The sequence below is a fragment of the Tubulanus polymorphus genome, chromosome 11 (genome assembly GCF_964204645.1).
Source record: "Tubulanus polymorphus chromosome 11, tnTubPoly1.2, whole genome shotgun sequence".
Classification (NCBI taxonomy): domain Eukaryota; kingdom Metazoa; phylum Nemertea; class Palaeonemertea; order Tubulaniformes; family Tubulanidae; genus Tubulanus; species Tubulanus polymorphus.
Window position 1 is genome coordinate 3,334,394 of NC_134035.1, and position 23,515 is coordinate 3,357,908.

The window sequence follows — 23,515 nt, forward strand, 5'->3', positions numbered from 1 at the left end:
CATCTATCGTTCATTGAGGCATCTCTTTTTGGTTCTCAGAGGTCTATCAAATAAATCGTTCATTGGGTCATCTCTTTTTGGTTCTAAGAGGTCTATCAAATAAATCGTTCATTGGGTCATCTATCGTTCATTGAGGCATCTCTTTTTGGTTCTCAGAGGTCTATCAAATAAATCGTTCATTGTGTCATCTCTTTTGGGGTTCTCCGGGGTCTATCAAATAAATCGTTCATTGGGTCATCTATCGTTCATTGGGTCATCTCTTCAAGGGTCATCAATTGGGTCATCAATATTTACAAAACAACAGAAAATATAAACTTTCCTTGAAAAGATGTAACAAAGTTATTAACAACTATACACATGTCATACACTATTTACAATATATCAACTATTGGAGGGATCTATATACATCGAAACATATATCGGAATATGCGCGCCCTCTGGTGGTCAACGCGTATAGAGCCTATTTCGACCTATTCCGAGATACAATGAAAACGAAGGCGGTCACGAGGAATCAAAGCTCGGACTATGACTGATTAGAGCGGCGCTGTAATTAACATCAGTCGGGGTTGTTAAAAGCCTCACGTTCGCGCAGATGAGAGGTTTTCGTCGTCGAATGATGAACTAAGATGCCGATGATTCCAGTACTTACAGGCCGCTGATAACCGGCTCGACGTCATCGCGACCCTGTGATTATTATACCCCGATATACGCGGAGATTGCGAACGCGTTTTACGCGGCGTGGCGAAAAAACAACTTAATTATACGGGAACCAGTCGTCAGATATAGACAAATTACCGGTATGCTAGCCGAAATCGCGCGTCGGAACGGCGCTAATTCTTCGATAAGTCGTAGTGAGAATTCGTTCGACGAATTATCATCGTTTCGATGTTTTGCGATGACAATAACGCGACGATGATTGTTAAGAAAAAAAAACCCCAGCCGCCGCATCCACTCAAACCCGGGATGATTCGATCATCGCAATTTCAGCCGACGCGGTTTGACGTAGATTTTGACAGTGATTTATTCGCGGTTCCGCGGGCGTGGGTGCTCGGCGCGTCGCGCGGTTTGAAATGGTTGGCAATTTCGACAAAAACCAATCAACGACGACGACGACGAGAAAGAGAGAAATTATGAATTTTAATGGCCGCTTTATCATCGCCGATTAATCGCGAATTGATCATCGATTCTACACCGGCACTCAACGCGACTTCTAAACAAATTTACGCGTTAATGACTGCCAATTGAATACTACATTAACCGGGACCGGCTCTAGACCGGGTATAAACTGTAATACGTCGCGGTGATCGACGTCCATTATGCATAGCAGCAGCAGCAGCCGCAGCAGCGCCGGACCGAACAAACAGCCACAAAGTGGCCGAGTAAACACAATCCTGCCATTAAACCACTTCTCCATTCGAATAGCTTTTAAATTCATTTACAGTACACTTATTAACGCTTCGATTAGACCGCGGCGTTCGGTGTTGCGACCAGCTGATGATTAGCTGATAAGACGGCCCTGTCTGAGATGACAGGGACTTTTCTGGCGTGTGCGGAATTTCATTTTACCCTCATACAAGGTATAATTGCGCGCGTCACAAGGTTAGTCGTGACGTATATATTCCAGCCAATGATCTAACGCAAAAAATGATAACGAAACAAAGAACTGTATCGAATTGTCTATTCCGAGTACGTTTGTTTAAAGGGCAGGGCCTTCGCGGGAATTAACAATTTGCTTTTCGGTAATTTAGCCGATATTTGGAAAGAGGAAATCGTGATCGCCGAACACGCTTCGGTTATACCTTGGTATTAGAATCGCGCCCGAATGACCTCTGAAACAGGTCAACGAAGATTGTCGGCGCGCGCGCGCATTGACTCGAGAAAAAGCGCGACGTCATTTGCGCGAATAACGGTAGAACAAACAAACTTGCCACAGAATGACGAAAAGCATATAGCATCAAAGATAATCATCGTATATCACCATCTCGAACCCGACAGTAATAACGGCGCGACACAAACAGCGTGAAAAAAACTAACGAAAACACAGGACGCGCGACGCCATGCACGAACTTATGATTGTCCGATAGGGATAGAAATGAGCGTTTGATCCGTGACATTTATTCATACAGAAATAAAGGGAATATTCGTCGACAGGCGACTGGTTCATGCATATTGTCGACGATGATGAGAGATCGGTAGATCATAAGACAACGATCAATTGTGTCGTAACGTCAAACGGAAGATCTAAAAAGGGTCGCCGCGCACTGATCGGTACCGACGAGGTTTTTCTTTCCATAAGCAATTATAGCCCGTTGATAGAGCAATATTGTCTTATATGAATACCAGACGGGGTTAGTTTTCGTATTCATCAGTCAAGGATCGAATTACGTGGGAGGTAATCTCGGGTCCCGAATATATCCAAATCGCTATCACCAAATCAGAAACTCGCCTAAGTTTTTAAGAGGTCAGTTACTCTTAAACCGTCAAGTATTTTTCAGCTTGAAACTGATTTTTGGCCGGGCAAGGGAAAAACTTCGGTAAATAATACCTCAGTAAATATGGCGTTGACTGTTTTTCTGAAGGTGGAATTCAAAATGATTCCCGAAACTGTAAATTGATAAATGAGATGTACATCAATATTTTGAGACTTTACAAACTGGAGGAAATAGATTATGCGCCATTTACAAGTCTAAGTACAAACCACCGCTTTATACACTCGAACGTGGCCAACTCGGAGTTCGCTTACCTCGCGCTGATTTTTGTCCAAGTTAGGCAAATTTTACTGTATCTGGTCCGAATAATCAAAACTGATGTACAAGAAAAAGATACCCTAAACGAACATGCTATCATAAGGCCTGACCACTGTAGACGTTGCATCAAGGTTTGGGTTTTAACTCTTATGTTTAGGAATCTTACGTAAGCATTGTGACAGCCCTCTAGAAGAATAGTTTAAGCATTAACTCTGAAACGAATAGATCCACGGTTTTTTCTAAATCTTGAAATAGGGATTGACCCTGTTATTTATTTGATCGGTAGATTTAAGCCACCTTACAAAACCACCACACCTGCCGGTGAAGCGAAACAGGGGGTTTGATTTTGAAATCGGAAATCGAAGTACGGATATAGTTTCGTGATCGGCGGTCGAATTTACAGATCAAAGTGCGCAATTATGGACATTTCGATTCCGTCGCGGTTTTAGGGATATGTCGAAGCCTCGACGGGCGAAAACCTCGCGAAGTAATCGCAAATTTGCGTAATATATTTGAACACGGATACATGAGTGGGTGGCTATTTTGATAAGCATCCTCCTCGGTCTCGCCAGCGCCGCATCAGCGCTAATGCTCTCGTAGTCAGTTTCATTTGAACCGGTGTTTGTGAGTGTGCGTGGACGTCGGAACAGACACGAGTCGAGCGAATTAGCCAAAGTCATTAAACTAAATCGACGGAGCCGCTGTATCCCGCGTGGACTAATGGATTAGAGTTCTATTTTCGAACGAATTCTCCCGGTTTTGATTCGGTTACGTACGGTAAAGAAAAAAGGTACGCGCGCCGCGCCGGTGTTGTCGAATATCTTACATAGGTTTCATTTTGTTGAATGTTGTCGGGAGCGTGAGAATTTCACATCTTGTGGAAGCTTCCGATAAAAGTGCACGCACAGGATTCACGCACAGATCTACTGTTGTAAGTTTAGATATTACTCAGAGTTAACTCATCTAAAATTAACTGCTTTTATTTCAAAGAGTTTACTTCATCATGAAACTAAGGTCCTGGCGACCACTTTTCGATCATAATCATTTTCGACATTTTCGTAAACGTATCGTTTAGCAATTTTGTTTTGAGTTTCGTTTTAATTTACGAATCAATGGTTGTAATTCGGACGAATAATTCATTCTTTAGAAAGAAGCTGCAGTTTGCCGTGTACCTGTTGTCCACATCATCTAGACCGAATTGTTCACAAGACGAACAACTTTCCCTGTTTTCAATATTTTTAACAGAAGCTGAAATTTTCTATATCTATCGTTTACATCGTCAGACCGAATTGTTTGCAATATTCGCGTGTTTTTTTTAGGGAGCGAGTTTAGCTATATAGATCCACCGTATCTGATTTAGCGATTCTAGCAAGTTTCCTAGCAATCGTAAGTTCCCTGTTTAAACGTATCGTATTCGCAACGGCGTCGATCTTGAGACAGGGAAACTTTCCATTTCATTCATTTGATTGATCGATTTGATTTAGAAAAGATACACACAATTTCCGAGATGGACTCGAGAGAGTGGTGTATGCCTGATTATCAGTGTACCTGTGATGGCTATCAGTACAGCCGAAACGTCGATCAATAGTGTATTTATCTAATGCAAGAGAACTCTTCGTCTTTGTACGAATTTATTGTGGGATTATTTACGCATTATTGATGTTACGCTCATTTTCGGCGTGTCCCTTACGAAACTACCAGTCACAACTGACGGAAACGGAACAGGGAGTTGATTGGTAGATTTGGTCTGATTTTTGTTTTGATTCGGTGTCCCTTACAAACCCACCACACCTGCCGAACCAGGGGAGGGGGGGGGGGGGTGATTTCGAAATTGGAAATCGAAGTACAGCTACAGGTGGTCGAATTTACGGAATATTCTGTTTAGTGCAACCTTTAATTGAGTCCATGGTGCAACCTTGTTATCACGTTGTCGAAGGGAGGAGAGGGCAAGTAGTAACAGATATCGCGATGGTCCACACGGCTGGCGAATGAAACATTTCATACGATACAGAAATGAAATCTTTGATATCATTCGCATTATGCTCAATTCGTATTCACTCGATCTTTTTCGTAGGTGACAGTCGATATAATAGAACCACCACGCTAAGAAGAACAAGAATAAGTAAACGATATCAAATTGATAAAAACCAAGGTAGGCGATAAAGATATTCTTAAATGCTTGAATGTTGTTATATTTTCCTAAGTATTTGAAACTGGGGGAGGGGGGGTGGACTTTCACCGCTAACTACATTCGAGTTGGCTGTAAAGATGATTTAGGGGTCACAGTTTATAATAATCACTATTATCAAAAATACATAAAAAGGAATTCTTGCTATTATCATTATCATTATTACTATTGATATCATCGATATCATGATAATTTTTATGATATACGTTCATTTCTTTTCTTAAAAGTACGTTAGTACAAAAATACACACAGTCACTTAAATATTACGCGGATGAATAAGCTAACGCGAATTCGTTATTACATCATAAAAACGTAGCAAAGAAAAAAGGACTAAAAGGGACCCCGAGGGGTATGTTTTTAACAACAACAACAACAACAAAAAACAGACGAATGCCCTGTCGGAAAATCAATCAAGAAATGGAGGTTGGGTTCTCAAAAAGTTCAAACGTCAATTCTATTATTGGGTTCGCGTCGATACGTCGGGTACACCGACTAAACTCAAAATCCATTCCGTATAAAAATGTAAAAAAGAAAAAAAAACTGGCCGCCGATGTTTCGAGCGAATTTCAAAAAGGCGGAAAAATGAAGCGATTAAAGACTACGCCACGCACGCTGTGGATGTATAAACCCACGGGCGGCCTCTCGTCGTCGCATACGCGAGGTTCCTTTTCTGCATCAAATACTCCATCAAAATTACAATCGGCGACTTCATCGTGTCATCGTGTATCGACATTAATTCAATACGGGCAATTTTTACCGCCTGGTTGCCGGCACCGGCGCGATACAAATCTCCGATAGCGCTTTCGACAACAGCAATTTTCAAACGTCGCGTCGACAAATGCCAAAAGCTGATGTGAACAGCTAAAAAAAAATGTTTAGTGTGTGTGTATATGTGTGTCTACGTTGAGTTAATCAACAGAAAGCTTTGTCGATTTCAGCACTTTTTGAAGGAAAAACAAATCTAGTAAAAGCAAAATTGACGAAGATGGATACGTAATGTTCATCTTAATGGAACGCTCCGTCCGTGAATGTAGATTCCCGCAGAACGACTGCACCAGGTTAAGTTTATAGGCCCGAGTGTTTAGAATACGGGGTAATAGTGCGAATGGGTGACTGGATGACTGGGTGAATGGATGAATGGGTAACTGGGTGACTGGGTGGCTGGATGACTGGGTGGCTGGGTGACTGGATGACTGGTTGACTGGATGACTGGTTGACTGGGTGACTGGGTGACTGGGCGACTGGATGACTGGGTGGCTGGACAACTGGGCGACTGGATGACTGGGTGGCTGGACGACTGGGCGACTGGATGACTGGGTGGCTGGATGACTGGGCGACTGGATGACTGGGTGGCTGGATGACTGGGCGACTGGATGACTGGGTGGCTGGATGACTGAGCGACTGGATGACTGGGTGGCTGGATGACTGGATGACTGGATGACTGGGTGGCTGGACGACTGGGCGACTGGATGACTGAGCGACTGGATGACTGGGTGGCTGGATGACTGGGCGACTGGATGACTGGGTGGCTGGATGACTGAGCGACTGGATGACTGGGTGGCTGGATGACTGGATGACTGGATGACTGGGTGGCTGGACGACTGAGCGACTGGATGACTGGTCGACTGGATGACTGGGCGACTGGATGACTGAGCGACTGGATGACTGGGTGGCTGGATGACTGGATGACTGGATGACTGGGTGGCTGGACGACTGGGCGACTGGATGACTGAGCGACTGGATGACTGGGTGGCTGGATGACTGGATGACTGGATGACTGGGTGGCTTGTCGACTGGGCGACTGGATGACTGAGCGACTGGATGACTGGGTGGCTTGTCGACTGGGTGACTGGATGACTGAGCGACTGGATGACTGGATGACTGGGTGGCTGGACAATGGGCGACTGAATGACTGGGCGACTGGGCGATGGGATGACTGGATGACTGGGCGACTTGGCGACTGGAATATGAGATTCGTCCTGGAACTATTGAACCGGGTTCTACATTCACTCGGGCCAAAGTTGATTCAAAATACTATAGACCAAACATTTCGGGTGGCTGCTACCACCATTCTTCGTTCTAAAATGATAATGTCAAATATACACAGTAAATATAAAGTCAATTTGGACATCTCTTTTTTGATTGGGAAAATATAACTACTACTATTAGACACTAAAGAAAAGCCGAAACTCAGTAAGAACATGAGTCCGCGCAGGTGTCCATGAGTTCGACATTTCGACTATGTCCTCCTCAGGAATTCCTGAAAATCGAGATCTGTTCATATATCAGCTATATTCGTCGAGGAGCTGTTGTGTGAATATACTTTAAATCAGTGAAATATAGTGAATGTTAGAATGGCCACACACATGCATACACACGCGTCTGTGACAATATTTGAAGAGAAGATATGAATCGTCGTCGCTTGTCGCGGTTGTCAAACGGCGGCAGGATCGTCTCCCCAGTAACGCGGCATCGTCCATTGTAAATATACCTGATACTTTTGACTTTTGTCAACCGGAATTCATCATATCAGCGCAGGTCGAGTGAACGAGAAGAAGTTTTCATTTCTGGAAGTAATTTGATTTTCTCCGTACGTGCGCGTTGTTTCTACGAACTGACCTCGACTAGATTGAACGGCTTTCTTTTTCTATATTCCCCGGGTCGGGTGAAATATAACGACAAAAACGTTTTGTTTCCAACGATTTGAAGACGCGTAATGCGAGGTGACACCGATCTAAGATATCACTGATCTTAAATTCTCTGCCACTATAGCGCGAAATAGGATCCCAGAAACCCGAGTGAAGCCGACTAACGCTGTTATTAGATGGCTTTAATAATCTCATCTCATTTACTCGTAATGCAACTGCGGCATTTAAGGATTCCTCTTGTGGCAAGTGAGGTTCCACGAGGTGCGCTAGCGTGCAGTAGGACATCGACTACTGCAGCAACAGATGATTCCACTCGTGGCAAGTGATGATCCACCAGGTGTATGTCATAAACTACTGTGGCAGTAGAGGACTTTCCACCTGTGGCAAGCGATGATCCACCCAGGTTCCCTAATTCGATCCTCTATAGATTTCGATCGAAATATCGAACGAACGCTCTTATTGACTTTAAATGAAAGCAATACCAAACACGTAAAGCAGAACAGCAGATTTCATACATTTTCTGCACTAGCTATAATGATGATATTTGGATTCAGGAGCCTAAAATGATCGAAAACGAACTAATAACATCGACTAACGCAAGAACAGCTGATGAAGCCACGCCATCTCCGATCGCTGGATCGGTGATGGCGAGCCCATCCCGCTTTTCGCATTATTGGTTTAAGCGCGAGTCTTCATTTTCGCGCCAAGTTGATTAGAACTAGATTACTAAGTCATTACGAATCAGATATAGTTGCGGATATTAATAATTCAGTTATCTAACGATGATTCCGTAATACAAATACCGCTTATCATCATGCATTTATATACAATGAACGCTCTTAACTTTGTGGCTTTTACATAATTCGAATACGTTTAATACGAATTAATGCGTCAGTGGCGATATCATCAGACGCTGTAGATTGTAAACGAAGGATTGTGTACTTAACTAACATTCAATTGCACGCCCGGCGGCCATATTGAATCCTTAACGGGTGATACGCCCCGGCGGGACTGTTCGGCCCTTTGTTTGATCTCACCAGTCACTATAATTCAGCATCCATCGATTCGCAAACGCCCGGGTCGGTGCCCGGAGCTGCGTCTAGCGCGCGCGCGTTCTCCCCGCACAAGTGCGGCGTAAAACTCGTCAAGCCACGTTCGACTCGGTTCGAGCGAATTGAAGTGTTAATTACTTTCCGTTTGGGAAGAAATAAAACACACGACTGAACTCGATTATTACGTCTCGAATCTATTAAAATACTATAATACGCGCAGTGCGAAGAATCGATTTGAATCAGAGCCGATATTCCGCGAATTTAAAAACTCGAAATGATTATATTTTAGTCAAAATTCTAATCTATGATCGGGCAGATAAATCTTCAGGTCCAAAATGCAAGCATGTGAATCAAGTCCCCAAATGGTCTTTTTTCCTTAGCCTTAAGGCTGGTCTTAAGTTGGACCCAGCGGCATAGTTTTGAATTGAGTTCACAAGTTGCCCAGGTCTTAAGACTGTGAAGGTTTTTAGATCGGCTATACGGAGAATGGAAATGGGTTTAGACTGGTTTTAGGTCAAAGCCGAGACTAAGCAATTAGGTCCTTCCCAAGTCCATTAAGACTGGTCGTAGGTTGGTAGATTGGCTACAAAACCAAGATAGGCTTAAGACTGGCTTTAGCTCGAAGCCTACACTGTGCAATTGGGTCCCTCCCAAGTCCACTAATACTCGTCTTAAGTTGTTAGATTGGCTACCAAACCAAATAATCATGGACCGGTTATAGGTTATAGATATAGGTGTTTGAAAAGGAATCCGAAATAGTACGAGTCAACCCCGGATAGATGAACATTCGTGTATCGTACTGTAGACAAAAAGAATTTGTCGCATCACTTTCCAAAGTACATTAAAGAAAGTTTGCGAACATCGCGGTGACAAAGTGACGTTTAAAAAAACTCGCGCGCGAATCGGGTGTATAAAAAAACCGCGAAGCGATTTGAAAAAGAAACAGACGCTCGAATTGGCAGGTGCGCGGGGAACTAACGGATCGCATCGATTTACGTGCGGCGAGGGTACAGCGCGATGTTTCCATCGTTTAAAACCGTTTGATCAACGCGCATCACGCCTCGAAGGCGTAAATAAATTCGCGGTGAAAACCTCGTGGTTTTTTGCACACGCGCTTCTCGTAATCGCCGGCGAAACCACCTTTTCGCGGAGAAAGCATTCGAACGAATCAATTTCGTAATAACGACGGTTTATTTTTCGGTATCAACTACGAGAAAAAAAAGAATCTAACGATTTACTAAAATAGAAAAATTTCAACGATTGATTTTACATTATTTATTTCGGATGAAAACATTTTCGATCGGCGAGGTTAGGTCTAATAGATTGAATTACCTTTTTCTTTTACTTAAGAATAAAGGTTGAAAATGCACGTTTAAACGCCAAATCTTTTAGAGTAATTATATCTCTTTTAGGTGCAAATATCGATTCACGAAATTAGAGACAAAAAATGGATTTTGAAGTTGATAATCGAACCCGCATTAATTTATTCTAAAAGCAAATCCCTGTTTCGCTCCTGGCAGGGGTGTTGGATTTATAAGGAACACCGAATCAAATCAAATTCACCAATCAAATAATTTAGTGGGACAATCATCCCTAATTTGAGATCAAGGATGAATTCATTTATGAGTGAATATAAATCAAAAAGTGTAGCTTCGCTTGTCGAAACATGAAAAGTAACATTGAACGAAGAAATGCCACGATAGAATTTCATATGATAAAATGTATTTCAAGATATACATAAAATATATTTTGAAATGAAACCACAACGTTTCGACTGTGTTGACCAACAGCCGTCATCAGACTGTTAGTCAACAGCCGAAACTTTGTGTTTCAATAAACTTTATCACATCAGATTCGATTGTGGGACTTCTCTATTCATCTATGGTTTACAGGAATCAGAGTTTCTTTTATTCGACTACAAATATATAAATGTGTTACTATTTCGGTCGCATTACTCAAGAAAAAAAGCCCACTGAATACTACTTTGAATCAATTATTTGTTTCTAGAATTCTGATTTACTCCGACGGACGAACATCGAAAGAATCAAAGGTAATGAATCGTCTTCAGCGATTCGTTGCTGAAAGATACAGAAAGTTTAGATGATTGTTTTCGCGTCAAAGCGATCGGGGGTTTTATCGCGGACTGTGGTCGACGACAGCGGGTTTTGATTTTCGATTAAATGGCCGAGCCGTATTATAGAAAAAAAATCCGACGACAAAGAGAACGAATCGGAATCCTAATACGCGCCCGAAAGCCGCATGAAAGACCGAAGAAATCGCTACGAAAAATTGCAGACATTCGCGTTTAATATTGACAAAATGCGCGTCTGAAAAAATTAGCCATTCGCGTTGAAACACGCGTACAAATGGCTCATACAATAAACGAGGACAAAAAGGAATTATCTTTCGCGCATTCGCCCGCGTCCAAAATCGATAGCGAGTCGCTGAAAGTTGATTGAATGAATTTGCCGACGCACTAATATCAAAAGTAAAGACTTGATTTAATATCGACTCGCTGCGCAGCGCCGGCCGCGTTCAAACGATCGTCGCAATCGTCATTTCAAAAAATAGCTCGCAAATCGCGCCGACTGTCGTCGTCTGCGTGTCGGCGATGATGCTTTTTTCGCACTCCGAGAAATCAATCGCGGCGGAGGTTTATCCGCGCACCTGGATCCAGTTCGACAGTGCGTTGGCGGTGAAGTTTGACTCCCGAGAGTTAAAACTAGCTCATTCCCGATGATTCTATATCAAAATCAGTGATTGTCCCCGTTATATATTTGGTTGGAAGATTTTGTCCGATTTTTTTTTTGATTTCGTGTCCCTTACAAACCCACCACACCTACCGGGAGCATATTAGGTTCATTCGAACAATCTTCCAACCAGTCTAAAGTTGACTGCTTCATTGCTGCAGTATAGCGTCGGAGGTTTTCCATTGGTATATTCTCCAAGCTATGTCCGGATAGACCACGATATTCTAAACTTACTCAAGAATATAGGACGAGTTCTACTCGCGTGTACAGGCAATACGTGATTCTGATTTGGTTCGAGTTTTTCAATATGAAATCATTTTTTGAAATATGGCTTGAAAATGATGAAAATTCTAACCAGATCAGCTCCTACGACCAACATCTTAAAACCTTTTATATATTTTACCTTTTATCTTTTTATTCAAGTTTATGGTTAGGCCACACTTTTATTATTCATCAAGTTTTTATTCAAGTGTTTTAGTGCAATATTCTATCGAATATAGGGCACCTAGTATGGTAAATCATAATGCTACATATAATGCTAATAATCATTACAATTTTTTTTTGGAAAAAAATATGGTTTTTTCCAAAACTGTATTATCATAATTTGTTGATCTTACTGAATAAGGCACCAAATATGGTAAATGTTGATAACAATAAAAGTAACGATAATTTTCTTTTTCGAAAATGTACGAATCTTTTTTCAAAGTATATACATATTATCACGTGTGGCTAAGAGCAGTATGAAATATGGTAAATGATAGTAATAGTAATAATAATAATGATAATGATAATTTTTTTTGAAAAAGTATTATTCCTTTTTCGCTGCGTAATACACACATATCATCATTTTATGTTTTGCAGATGGCTGCCCAAGAACGATTAACAACGTGTTTCAATTTGCTGTTCGTGTTAGTAAGCTGTCTGGGATTAACGCATTGCGATTCGACCGGGCGCGATTTCCTACGACTCGTCGACGACAGCCGCGGCGGGCGAGAGAAACGGTCGGCGGACGAGTACGGCGCGTTGGACAAACGTGACGTCGACAGCGTACGATTTCGAGGCACTCTCGGCAAGCGGGACAACGAAAAACGCCTCGACGATATGCGATTCAACGTAGGACTCGGAAAAAGGATCGATACGGTCCGGTTCGGGGGCACTTTGGGAAAACGCGACGATCAGGCTGATGTGGACACGGAAAAACGTCTGGATGACGTCAGGTTTTTGGGTGGCCTAGGAAAACGATTAGATAACATGCGATTTGCAGGTGCAGGGGGCTTCGGTAAAAGGCTAGATAACATGCGATTTGCAGGTGCTGGAGGGTTCGGAAAAAGGCTAGATAACATGCGATTTGCAGGTGCCGGGGGCTTTGGAAAAAGGTTAGATAACATGCGATTTGCAGGTGCTGGAGGCTTCGGAAAAAGGCTAGATAACATGCGATTTGCAGGTGCTGGCGGCTTCGGAAAAAGGCTAGATAACATGCGATTTGCAGGTGCAGGGGGCTTCGGAAAAAGGCTAGATAACATGCGATTTGCAGGTGCAGGGGGCTTCGGAAAAAGGCTAGATAACATGCGTTTTGCAGGTGCTGGAGGCTTCGGAAAAAGGCTAGATAACATGCGATACGCCGGTGCTGGCGGATTTGGTAAAAGGCTAGATAACATGCGATTTGCAGGTGCTGGAGGGTTCGGAAAAAGGCTAGATAACATGCGATTTGCAGGTGCAGGGGGCTTCGGAAAAAGGCTAGATAACATGCGATACGCCGGTGCTGGCGGATTTGGTAAAAGGCTTGATAATATGCGTTTCGCAGGTGCTGGGGGCTTCGGAAAACGCGATCACTCGTCAGACAGCGATGAAAACGACGACGAATCGGTGACGCTGCAAAAACGCCTGGATTCTATAAGGTATAAGGTCGGTTTAGGAAAACGAGCAAATTCGGGCGACGAGAAAAGCTCGGATGATAGTTTTGCGGAAAAACGTTTAGTAGACCCGCACAGATATCACGGACTTGGTAAACGAAACGCTAAAGACATTGGCACAAACTCGTTAAAGTCCGCAGATACGAGTATCGGTGCACAGTCCGGCGCGCAGTCCGAGACCAAAGCGGCATAGAGAGTATGTCCGCGTTATACACGTGCTCGGTAAGTATTCATAATGATGATTTACATATTTCCTTATATGGTGTGGTTGGGCATTTTGGAAAAGAAGGAGGCGTTGAGTTGAAGTGCACGATTTGAGAACAATTTCTATATATGATAATAAAGAAGTTTCCAGTTTCTAGGCGCCATTTTATGGCGGACCCTTGAGGTCCCCGTTGTTGCGATAATTTTCCTTTCTTTTTTACACAAAAAAAGCAAACTGGATACTTCTTTTATTAAAGATGGCGTCTGGATATGCTTTCCTGCCTTTCAAACAAAAGAACGACCCGTTTCCAACAATTCGTTCATTAATTTCTAGAAGATTCCCGCCAGCTCAGAGTTCTAAATCGTTATTCCCAAATATGGGGGCGTTTGATATTGTTTAAAATCATTTCAATTTAATCGTCGAACTAAGATTTGTTTCGATTTGATAATGATAAATGATAAATGTATAAGTTTTATAAAGCGCAGGTATCTTACTAAAACAGTTCTGATGCGCTCCTCTAAGTAACCGTCGTCTGAATAGGAGTGTCTTTAGATGAGTTTTGAACAACTGCAGAGAAAATGAATTAAAATCTTTGAAACTTTACGAGATCCATAAGCGTGAGGAACACATCGAAAGAAGGTCGAAGATGCTTAAATTGATCAGAGGTTCATCAGTTAATGTTGATGAGCTGATTGATCCGCGCAGGTTTCGATTTCATGTCTAGCAATTTTTCATTATCGGCCATTTTATCGACCTCTTCGGCTGATCGTTTCTAATCATCTTTCCCTCTTCAAATATTCATCGATCGAATATATTATAATTGAATAATCGGAGGTATTTCCTATATCACACGCGCGCGCGACGGCTGATTTCCGATTTGGTATTTTTATTAACGTCGAGTGCGAGAGAGAGCGCGAGAGGTTCAATATCGCATACGACACTCGTGATACGGTCGGCAAACACTCGGCGAACGACTGACAGGCCGCCGATGTTGCCGCTGCCGTTGCTGCCGCTGCTGCTGAAATTTCAGATGGAGATCTCTCAAAGCGAAGTGACGACGTGAAAAGTCGTATCAGGGTTTTCAATTAGCGATCGGCGCGTTCCCGGCATTATAGAGCCAATGGAACGCGCCAAATATGCAGACGATAACTTTGTTTGAACTTTTCGACATTTCCTAACGATCTCGAATTTATTCACTTTTAGCCAGAATTATAATCAACTTCAACAATCTATTAATTATGTATCGTAAGATTGATTCGGAGACGATTTATTAGTCTGTACGTTTCCGCCTTTATAGTCGGAGAAAGATATATTCGAGCGACGCAGGAATTCAGGTTGATTCGAGCGTGCGCATTCAAATTTGATTTGCTCGTTAAAAGTTTACATAACACGCCTCGGAACAGCCGCTCCGCAAAACGAAATTTCTCACGCGAATTCGCAGACGACACCGCGCTCAAGTTTTACAAAAATACCAACTCGAAATTCTACTCGGAACGCGGTTTGTCGACCGGAGAAAAATAAGTTACAAGTTTGAGTGCGCGTATAAATTACGCTACATTATTGACAAAATCTTCAGTAGCTCGGAAGAAATATTCGAGATTTTCGTGGCCATTAGTCTCTGTCTATCTGGTTTTTTGAGGAGAAATTACCTGAAATAGGTCGTTATCGCTTTTACCGGTTTATGCGTTTCGTTCTGATTTGAAGGATTGCGAAAAATATGTAACGCATAAAAAAAATATTGATGAAATGGTGACTTTGAAATCTGTTTTTTGCTGATGTTTCGGAAAGATCTCTTCTTGGCGACTATACAGAGATTCATTCGTAATGATCTCAAATTCTGAAGATGAAACGAATAAATCATTGATTTCGTAGTTATCATTTTTCATACACTCTGAAGACAGCGACAAGATTAGAATTTCGATTAAGGGAAAAAGTCGTGTCTTTTACTCGAGTCGAATCGGAGAAAAGAAGCCTTTACTTTTGAAAAATAAAGATAATTACAGTTTTTACATCGCGCGCAAACCAAATGATTTCGATTCTTTCAACGAAAATGATTTCAGTATAAAGCGTATCCGAAAAATGATTCGACTATATCGCGCCTCGTTCGGTCGTATTTTCATTTCTGAAATAGTGATTAATATCTGTAGCTGAATGGATCATGATTGCGGTAATTCGATAGTGTAGGATCCCCTACCCTGGAAATGATTAACAGCCACGCCGAGAAGCCGCGAAATCATCGCCAACATTTTGAATTTAATCCCCGTCTATATTTCAATTGATAAATATCCGCGGAATTAATTTCGCCCGACCGACCGGTTTTAATAAGCGTCGCCGGTTATCTCGTCGTTAATCTGTTCGCGTGAACGAATAGTCGTTTTTGTCTTTTTCATTAACTAAATCTGAAAATCCATTTCTTTTTTTTCGTTTTATTTTTACGCGAATTGTTCGAGCGGTTTTCTCGGATATCATCGCAAGTGTATGCCAAGCGATGCCACACGACGCTAAACGTGATCTCATCTGTTGAAAAAAACCGGGCGAATTATTCGAAAAAGCATTTCTCACTCTCTCGCTGGAGACAAGTTATAACTTGATTGAAGAAATCGAATTTTTCAGATTCAACTGTTTCTGATTTGTTTACGGAAAAAAGATAAATACTGAATGAAACGAGTTAGTTCCAAAGACGTTCATTTTGTTATTTTCTACAGAGTTAGTTAAGCATTCCAACTCAAATCACAAATTAGCATAAGCACCTCATGGTGATGCTTTGATAACAGTGACTTACATTTTCAGGAGAAGAACTCCATAGTCTCTTGTATTCACCATTTCAATATCTATTGGTATCAACCATTGTCTGGCTTCATATAGGGGGCAAATTTCGGTGTCGATTCTAAAAAGATTCACTCACTGGTGACACTTAGATCTCGGTTCAAAATGATAATATGCTTTCAAACTTAACCTAACTCGTTGCCAAATTGCAGGAAAAAGGACCGAAATTCTCTTTCCTTGTCACCCTTATCTGCCTGAAGCTGCGAAATTGCTTCTATAATGCATCTAATTTTCAAATTTCTGAAGGAATATACGCCCGGGACCTACGACTAAATCTACGTTCCTTTGGCATGTGCATCTTACAAGAAGTCTATTTTCGCTTGTCCGTCATCGGGGAGAGATACTGTCTAGTTAAATCATTGATACACCCACGGTAGAGTAGATCAAACACGAATATCTATACTCGTAGTTTACGATCTTTCGTTTTCTATTCGCAGGTGGATACTCACAGATGCTACCAGCGGTGACTACGATTCATTGATATGAGTTTAAAAGCGCGACACATCGGTACACACACCGCCGACAAACCCGACACGAATAATTATGTGACTTGATGTATATAATATATTATAATTAAAAAAAAACTAGGCATTTAAACAGGAATCAAAAGAAAGAACGACAACTATAACGACAACAACAGGATCTACAACAGACGACCGAGACGACCGGCGTGGATAAAAGGCTGGCTCCTAGAATTTCATCATGTTCGGAACCACTGGTCGCTTCATCTGCGTGCTCTCACTATAGGAACCTCTCAAAAACAGCGACGAACTGGAAATAGGCGTTCAGTTTAAAACATCGCGGAACCTACCGCAGGAATTGAATTATCATCCTTGAATTTGATTTGATTATGTTCGATTAGATTTGGAGCTATCTGCCAATTACATGTACTGTATTCGTCCCTGTTCCCTCGTGACAATAAAACAGCCAATCAAAACAATGAACGAAATCAACTACTTAACAACGGATAAAATGAAAACTATTGTGAAAATTGATTTGTCCAATATATATAAAAGAACAGCTTGCGTAGTGACGACGTAATATATATATACATATATTTTGTCATAAAAATCTAAATTAATGTTGAAATAAATCGTGATTTTATTGTTGTGGTTTTTGAGGCAGCCAATATGTACATATCTGGTATTTTATTTTTGCTACGGATTCTACTCGTTGGACGGCGTCGGGCGCCCGGGGCGATCTTCGCCCAGTCCTGGAAGTGGTTGTATCGACGCAGTGCAGTGATCCACGGCGCTCCGCGATCACCCGGGGGTGTTGTGGTAGCGTCTCAGACACTGAGGTTCTTGGCGAAGGCCGTCGAATCGTTCGAATTGCGACGAGAAATTTCAGTTTCGAAGAAAAAGAATCATATTTCGACCAGGGATCTTAAATTTCAGCTTTGATGAACGCAGATACTTCCCACTAATGGGTATAGACGCGTTCTAAGATAATATGTTCCTTATAGAATAATTTCAACGATTTAGATGTCGACCAACATAACGTTTACTTCGGAGAATGAAAACGTATTGGGCCCGGGAGAGCCGAGGTTACAAGGGCGGAGCTAGTGAAATTGAAAGGCCGGGATCCAGAAGAAAGGGCATTACTCTGATCCAGGTCAAAAGCCACTAGCGGGGTTCTACTCTCGGTGTCGATATGATTTCGATCCTGAAATCAATCCTGATTTAAATTTCGAGAGGTTGAGTTTCAAATTTGTAGGTTTTAACTCTCTCTGTCTTGGCGAACAGGGCAGCCTCAGTGGGACGGCAGGGGTCCAGACCCCCAAGACACCCCCTAAATCCGCCCCTAGGCGAGCGGAGTCTGCTGGCAAAAAGAACTAAAGCACCGATTTCCTGCTGAAAAAGGGCAGCGCTTCTTTCCGCGATATAAGAAGAGACACAAGAAGAGTCCGGAGCCGCGGGGGAAAACAACACCACATAACCACGCACCGGCTTCACTACTACTGATGGCTAATCTAAGCAGCTTTCAAATGAAATTATCGTGTAAAATTATGCGCAAACAGCGCGGCTTATGTCGCCGTGATTACGGCGTCGTTCTCGATCGAATCGTCTCTCCGCGGCGCGAGGATTTTTGCCGTGGGAATCGGCCGCGCTTAACACGCGGCAATTAAACATATTCTTTCAACGGTTTGAACGTCGTCACGCGGGTTGTCGTCTAATTACAACCGCCGAACGACCGAGCGAGGGAACGACCGTCATTTATTTATCTAACGGTTGCCGCGCATTCTGATTTATTCCATTAAATAAAACGCCATCGAGACCGCGAGAAAAAAAAACGATTTGCATCTTTGACAATTACGCATCAAATGCGGCGCCGGTTTTGCTAAATTGCGTCTGCTTTAGATTCACCGCCGCTGAAGGGTAAATAAACTATTTAAATGAACAGTTTTAGAAATGAGAACCGCTATCATGTCTGACGCGCTTCAGTCGTCGGTTATCACTGGCATATATAAATATGTGAAATATCAGTTTTATATCAGTTATATTATCAGTTCAATAACTTGCACAAAAACGGCGCTTACTTCCAACGATAACGAGTCCATCATCATCATGCCCTATAAACTTAAATGACCGCCGCAGTTTTTGAATAACTTGAAAAACAGCACATACTTTTTCTACGCTAAACACGGCTATATGGTTCTATAGTAGAACCTTTTAGGCTTCAGCTTGGCTCTGACGAGGCTCCCTCTGAGGTACCAGTGGAGCACCCTTTCGAAAGGTTCTTTCCCAAGAACGGTCTTTAATCGTTCTTCATAAGAACCGTATAGGGTTCTATGGAAGGACCCTGTAAATGTTACTACATCATAAATTCTTATATTTCTTTTCTAATAACTAAGGCCTATTTATTACACAGGGTTGTGATCCTTATTGGTTCCATGTCTCGGAATTCAACCCATAAAGACTGATATGCATTTTTGCTGAGTATGCCTAACACAGGGTTCTAACGAAGAACGCCCATGCCTATACGAATGACCCTTTTAGACGTCGAAGCACAGCGAGGATGCTTGCATAACATCAAAGAACGCTTAGAGGATCCTGGCGGGGCTCCCCTATGAGTCCAACACCATACATGTGCCGGATAAACGCTGAAATCTATCTCCTCAAATCTACGACATACGGAAGAAAACTGCATATTTTGAATACATTTTCAAAACAACACTAATTTCCAGCGATAAACAGTGAAAAGATCATATGATTTATTGGATGAGAAATGTTTCGTGGGAACTCTGCTTATTCGGAAGAAAACATCATTCTTTTTTAAACTTAAAAGCATCAATTCTGAATAACTTGGACAACGACAACACCATCTTTCAACGATAAATGCTGCATTTATTCGTACGAATCAAAAAATATTTCATCAAAATCTCATCGAACGATACGATATTTAGTTAAGGACAACCACGGACGTATGAACGTCCATGGGACAAAGTATCACCGTCAACAAAGGCAGAAGTGTGACAGTCGTTTCGCCGGCACCGCGCTACATAAATCAAAACCTAATATAAATACTACGGCGTCCATTTAAAGCAAGTGCCTGCTCAACCCCAACTTGGGAATCAAATATCTTCACAAATGTTTGAAATGTTGAATGGATTTGGTATTTGTTACATTTGTTTAATCCTGAATTCGCATTGTAAAAGCTACTATAGTCGAGTAGTGAACTGTGATCGAACAATACACGGCGCATGCATTACAAAAGCAAGAATTCTACTTACCGTATTGTACTCATGGTCCATATCAGTCAAGGTCCGTGGTTTATCATTATCCGTTTCAGTCCACATACTTGTTTGGCGTGTTTGAATTAAGTATATCCAGTTCATAAGTGATAAAGCCCAATAAAGTTGTTCAAAGCGAGCATGATCCTATATGTGTCCTCGTTTGGGCCAGGGAACATTCCGTACTGAGCGCCAGCATCCTTCCTCCAAAGTCTATTCCTAACCGACGGCATATTTGCCTTCTCTTTCTACGTCGTCCTCGAAGCTCTCCGAGAGAGGCTGCGTGAATTGAGCACCGCGGTTTGTAATGGAATGGAGGAGATGTGTATTGTGATTTCTAAAAATTGTATATGAATGATCAATGACCCGCATCTTGAATACGTATATAATAGTAACAGACCATTCAATAGCTTGGTGCCATCATGAAAACGCCGGATGGTCATGCTTGATGGAGCATCTAGTGCGGCTTATGAAGAGACTCATCGGTATCCGTGACAGCGAGGGCAAGTCTAGATGGACGCTCCCGTCATTGTCATGTGCCCTTTTGAAAATACGATGGCAACTTTCTCAGGGCACTTTTCTCACCGACGACTAATAGAACAGCAGTCCACTGCACAAGATTGTGCTTTTTCTTTCATTTTAATAAGATGTTTTCTTTAATGTCCTCAAGTGGAATTTCTAAAATGTCCAGGCCCTGTTTTGGTTCCGCTCTGCGTGGATACTTGCCCCTTTTTTTATTAATTTGTGTTCCTGTCAAATTCTGCCCCTGGACCCGCCCTTTGATAGACCCCACGGCCACTACTTCATCTCGACTGCAAGATTCAAGATACCAAAGTTCTGTAAACCCTATCGCTAAACCCTATCTTTGCTAGGTCACTGTGCACGTACATGAATTCACTTCCCGTACGTTTGTAGTGAGGCTTCTTTATCGAAAGCTTTTTTAGGTCTTAAAGATTTCATCCATCATTTTTTTTTCAAATTTTCAATCATATTTCTACAATAACTATATGACACAAATTATACACGTATTCCTAATGATATTTCGGGCAGTAATTAACAACGCACTAAATTCAAGTGTTTACGACAGGAATTCTAATCATATACAGCAGCGGGAATCCATATTTCTATCAATTCCCTACTGCGCGGGCTGATACCGAATTAAAAACATAATTGGGTCGCATAATGATCCACTAATTCATAATATTTATCACTAATACTTGTATCAAGGACTCCTATAATTGCGCGCACAAAGTATAAGTGGCATTTGATAACATGCTTCGATGGGCTTTTATGTGACTTATAAATGCCGAACAAATCTAATTCATTTTTCGAAATTGTTTTTACGGATTTGTAGATACTTAATAATGTCGTGTTTAATTGGAATCGAGAGGTTTGCCCGTAAAAACCCGCGTCAGACAAGACGATAATTAAGTTCTCTGTATGGGGTGGTGTTGCAATGAAATCGACAAAACCGAAATGCATTAAGTTGAAGTATTTTCAAACATTTCGAGAAAAACAGCTGAACATGTTCCGACATAGTGTTAACAATATTATTAACAGTTTTCTAATACATTAGAATAGGGATTGGGTTTAAATTTTTTGAATCATAGACAATTAATATTATATACACAACTAATATTCTGTTGTTTTTTAAATTGCAAGCGCACTGCAAAAGTAATCAAAATTTTTTGTCTTTTGAAAAACCTGACCCCCATGTTCCCTGATACTGAATATGAACTACCGGTAAGTTAGTTTTTACTGAAGATATATCTAACTTGTTATGGAACTGGAAATAATTGCCTGTAATTACCTTGGGCTAAAATAAAAAGATACCTTGTTTTTCCTAATCGGGTCACTTGTAAACAAACTGCAATAAAATTTGTATAATCAGTTCATTTTCTAACTCCCGGGTCTGTTCGTGCTAGCTTGGTCGCGATTTTTAAAGAATGTACATGAGTAGATAGGCGGCCGGTCGGGTCAACTTCTAAGCTCAGCTGAAATGCGAAACGAGGTATAAATTTTGTTTAGCCTTAACACTAAAAACCGCTTTTATATCCATTTCGGACGAAGAAAAAACCGTCGAAAAAATCGGTAGAAATTTCTCCCGTACGCTATGGCATTTCTCAGAATGGATAAAGATCAGCAACAAGAAAATACAGAACGCCGTAATTCAAAATAAGCCCGTTTATTTTGTTATATATATATAATATATCTTTCTTCATACAGAACTCAACCTCGTGTATATTATGTACATACTAAATAGCCCAAAAAACCGCGTGGTGTGTTCTTATTTTTCAATACGTGATTCATTCAACACACGAAGATTCAAAAACGTTTATATCTATCTACACAAACATCGTGATAATATATACTCATCTAACAGTATAGATAACTAAACGTGAGAAGCCGATAATCGGTCGGCATCTAAAAGTGTTCACAAAAATATCATTTCAAAATTCGAAAATCATTATCCTGAAAATAGCACATCGCACGCATAAACACACACCTAAATAAATAAAACTATAAAATTGGTTAAGAAATGCTGACGGATCTGGTTCCACAGTTCGGAGTTAACTCATTGAAAATGAACTAACTTTAACTCCTGGAGCTGAATTCTGAATTACACATACTGTACCCAGCTCCACGACTGAAAACTGAATTCGGCACGGACCTGGTTGGACGTTTTCGTTTTTGGTCGGGTCAAATTTGGCCCGCGTCAAACGAGGCACCGGTATGAACGGTTGACCCGGGTCGAAACGCCTCGCGCGCTCGTGGCTATGACGATATGGATCGCATCTCTAAGTGCGAACAATTTCATTCTCGGATCACAGTGAAACCGTAAACAGCATTTCTTAATAAGCCACTCGTTAACAGGGAATCTTGCATTTCATACAATACTCTAGCAAATAAATAGTTTTCGCAATTTTGGTCTTAATACATTTTCATGAGATCATAACAGCTCATAAAACAAGATATAATAAGATGTACATTTTCGATTAATAAATGGCACACGCGCACGAGGGCTCGAATGAACTTTCTTGGAAAGTTCCGATACAAAGGCCCTTTCATCCATCTTCCCTCAGCAGGGATTCAAATTCTGATGGCATCGCTCGACTCAGCCATGGTACGAAACCCTGCCACACTAGACCGCGCGCGCGCTGGTACATGCGCAAAAAAACTCGCGGTACCAATCAGATCGCTGTTGTATAATCGCCGAGACAAATTTCACTGATAAACTATTTCCCTAATAACCCGGGCTAAAATAAAACAGGATTTCTGAATGGCTAATAATGATATCATCTTAGCTGTGCATATAGCGGTTCACTTGGGCTAATCGGGCAGAGCTTCGTACCGTGGCTGAGTCTAGCGATGTCAGTAGTTTCAAATCACTGCCCGGGGGAGGATGCTCTTATCCAGGAAAAAAAAAATCACCTTCATTTCATAACTTCAACG

The 23,515-nt window shown here is 41.7% G+C and overlaps 1 protein-coding gene across 1 annotated transcript in view; it reads left to right on the plus strand.

Moving 5' to 3' along the window:
- LOC141912806 (uncharacterized) overlaps window positions 1-17,407 on the plus strand; it is a 59,209-nt gene extending 41,802 nt beyond the window's left edge. Inside the window, exons 2-3 of the mRNA XM_074804207.1 lie at window positions 12,247-13,520; window positions 16,767-17,407. Coding sequence (XP_074660308.1) covers window positions 12,247-13,491 — 1,245 coding nt within the window. The 3' untranslated portion in view covers window positions 13,492-13,520; window positions 16,767-17,407. The remainder of the gene's footprint in view (window positions 1-12,246; window positions 13,521-16,766) is intronic.
- The last annotated feature ends 6,108 nt before the right edge of the window (window positions 17,408-23,515 follow it).